The sequence below is a fragment of the Erinaceus europaeus genome, chromosome 13 (genome assembly GCF_950295315.1).
Source record: "Erinaceus europaeus chromosome 13, mEriEur2.1, whole genome shotgun sequence".
In the NCBI taxonomy this organism is placed as follows: domain Eukaryota; kingdom Metazoa; phylum Chordata; class Mammalia; order Eulipotyphla; family Erinaceidae; genus Erinaceus; species Erinaceus europaeus.
In genome coordinates, this window is record NC_080174.1 from 41,951,529 (window position 1) to 41,953,965 (window position 2,437).

A 2,437-nucleotide genomic window follows, 5' to 3' on the forward strand; every position below is an offset into this window, starting at 1 on the left:
TGTTAAACGCTTCATTAAGTGGCACCCTGAAAGCTGCCATCTGTGCATTCTGGGAGCCTAGAGGAGACAGGACCCTCAGGGATATTGAGAAACGGGGGGTGGGAACATTTCAGGTCAACTCTGGGAAGAGCCTGGATGTCATTTCTGAAACAGTCCGAGTCTCACAAGTCAGAAGCCTTCTGTCTTTACAGAAGTCCAAGAAGTAGATTGAGGGGACTTACTAGCTGTGACTTTGGGTACATCTCACCCCTCTCTGAACCTCTAGAGTGGGAGTAACGTCATAGTCATGGTCCATATCATAGAGACGTCGAAAGGATTAAATTAGACCATAGATTTGAAAATGCTTCAGAAACTGTCTACCCTGCCAAACACCAAACACGAATGCACTCACCCAGTGGTGGTAGTGGGGGGTATAATGGCAAGTTTAGAAACCCACCCTCCTGTACCTGACATTGTGGGCACTACCAGAGCTGAAGCCTGGAAGGACACAGTGAAAGTGGATCCAGTGCAAGAAACTGGGGCAGCTACCTTACGTGGGCACCCCTGTAATGGAAACCTGAACAAGAGGGGACAGCCTGGAGCCCTGAGAGGTATCTGTGCAGGTGTGGCCAACGCCTGGATTTCTCCTGCTGACTGTCCTGATGACTCACCCTCACCTCAACCCCCATCACAGCCCTTTTACCTTGAAGGAAGAGCTGGAAAGGGTGTGGGCAGAAGAGGAGATGGAGGCAGGTCCTGGGTCCCAGTCCCGCCCCTGGCCCCACCCCACTCCTCTCTGGGCCAGGCCACCCAGCCAAAAGGCAGGCAGAGAGCTGGAAAGGCACAGAGTGCCACACTGGTCCCGAGGCAGCCACTTAGCCCACCGCTGTCTGTCACAGGAACCATGGAGAGAGCCAGTCAGATTCAGAAGGCCAAGCTGGCAGAGCAGGCCGAGCGCTATGAGGACATGGCAGCCTTCATGAAGAGCGCTGTGGAGAAGGGTGAGGAGCTCTCTTGCGAAGAGAGAAACCTGCTCTCGGTGGCCTACAAGAATGTGGTGGGTGGCCAGAGGGCGGCCTGGAGGGTCCTGTCCAGCATCGAGCAGAAGGGCAACGAGGAGGGCTCAGAAGAGAAGGGCCCTGAGGTGCAAGAGTACCGGGAGAAGGTGGAGACCGAGCTCCAGGGTGTGTGCGACACTGTGCTGGGTCTGCTGGACACCCACCTCATCAAGGAGGCAGGGGATGCCGAAAGCCGGGTCTTCTACCTGAAAATGAAGGGCGATTACTACCGATACCTGGCTGAAGTGGCCACTGGGGACGACAAAAAGCGTATCATTGACTCCGCCCGCTCGGCTTACCAGGAGGCCATGGACATCAGCAAGAAGGAGATGCCGCCCACCAACCCCATCCGCCTGGGCCTGGCGCTGAACTTTTCCGTCTTCCACTACGAGATTGCCAACAGCCCCGAGGAGGCCATCTCACTGGCCAAGACCACCTTCGATGAGGCCATGGCTGACCTGCACACCCTCAGCGAGGACTCCTACAAAGACAGCACTCTCATCATGCAGCTGCTGCGAGACAACCTGACGCTGTGGACAGCCGACAACACTGGGGAAGAGGCGGGTGAGGCTCCGGAGGAGCCCCAGAGCTGAGCAGAGCCTATTCCCCTCCCCACCCTGCCCTCTCCAGTCCCCAAGCCCAGCAGAGAGGACTCTACAGGTGGCAGGCCCTTCTGCCTCAGCTCAGAAAGGCTCTGTGAAGTGAGACCAACAGCTGAGGGCACCTGGAGCCAGAGGAGCCCACTCTTCAGGTCATCCCACCCAGCCCAGCTCTCTGCACGCCCTCCCGCCAAACCCCCTGCCCCCTCCCAGCCGGCTACTCCTTCCCTCCCCCTCTTGACTCCTTCTGCCTCTGGATCTTAGGAATTGAGGAGTGTCCCATCCTTGTGGCTGAGAATTAGACTGTGTGTGTGTGTGTGTGTGTGTGTGTGTGTGTGTGTGTGTGTGTGTGTGTGTGTGTGAGAGAGAGAGAGAGAGAGAGAGAGAGAGGACCTGAACTGAGACGGAAAGCATGTCTGCTGGGTGTGACCATGTTTCCTCTCAATAAAGTTCCCTTGTGACACTCCTCCTGTCTTTTTTCAGTTATTGCCTGGGGATGGGGACTGGGGCTCTTGTGTGATTTGGAGACCCTGACTCTGGGTTTCTGATGTAGAGGCTCTGACTTCCCGCGGCTGGCTCAATGACACACAGGCAAGGGTGACTGGGGCCCGGAGACTCCAGGTGAGAGGCCAAGAGTCCAGCTGTCTCCATCAGGATCCCCCTCAAATCAGGATCACCTGATTGGGTGCATGGGGTAGATCAAATGAACGCAAAGGTGGCTCTGAGGAGAGGTGAATGGGAGGGGTCGCAGGTCCGGACCCCAAGAGTCCAGATCTGAGGGGACGGGAAACCAGTGAAGTC

At 56.6% G+C, this 2,437-nt stretch overlaps 1 protein-coding gene across 1 annotated transcript; it reads left to right on the forward strand.

The window, feature by feature from the left end:
- The first annotated feature begins 813 nt into the window (after positions 1-813).
- Positions 814-2,102, forward strand: SFN (stratifin). Its single transcript, XM_007532495.3, has one exon. The coding sequence runs from the start codon at positions 884-886 to the stop codon at positions 1,628-1,630; it is 747 nt and encodes a 248-aa protein (XP_007532557.3). The 5' UTR covers positions 814-883; the 3' UTR covers positions 1,631-2,102.
- The last annotated feature ends 335 nt before the right edge of the window (positions 2,103-2,437 follow it).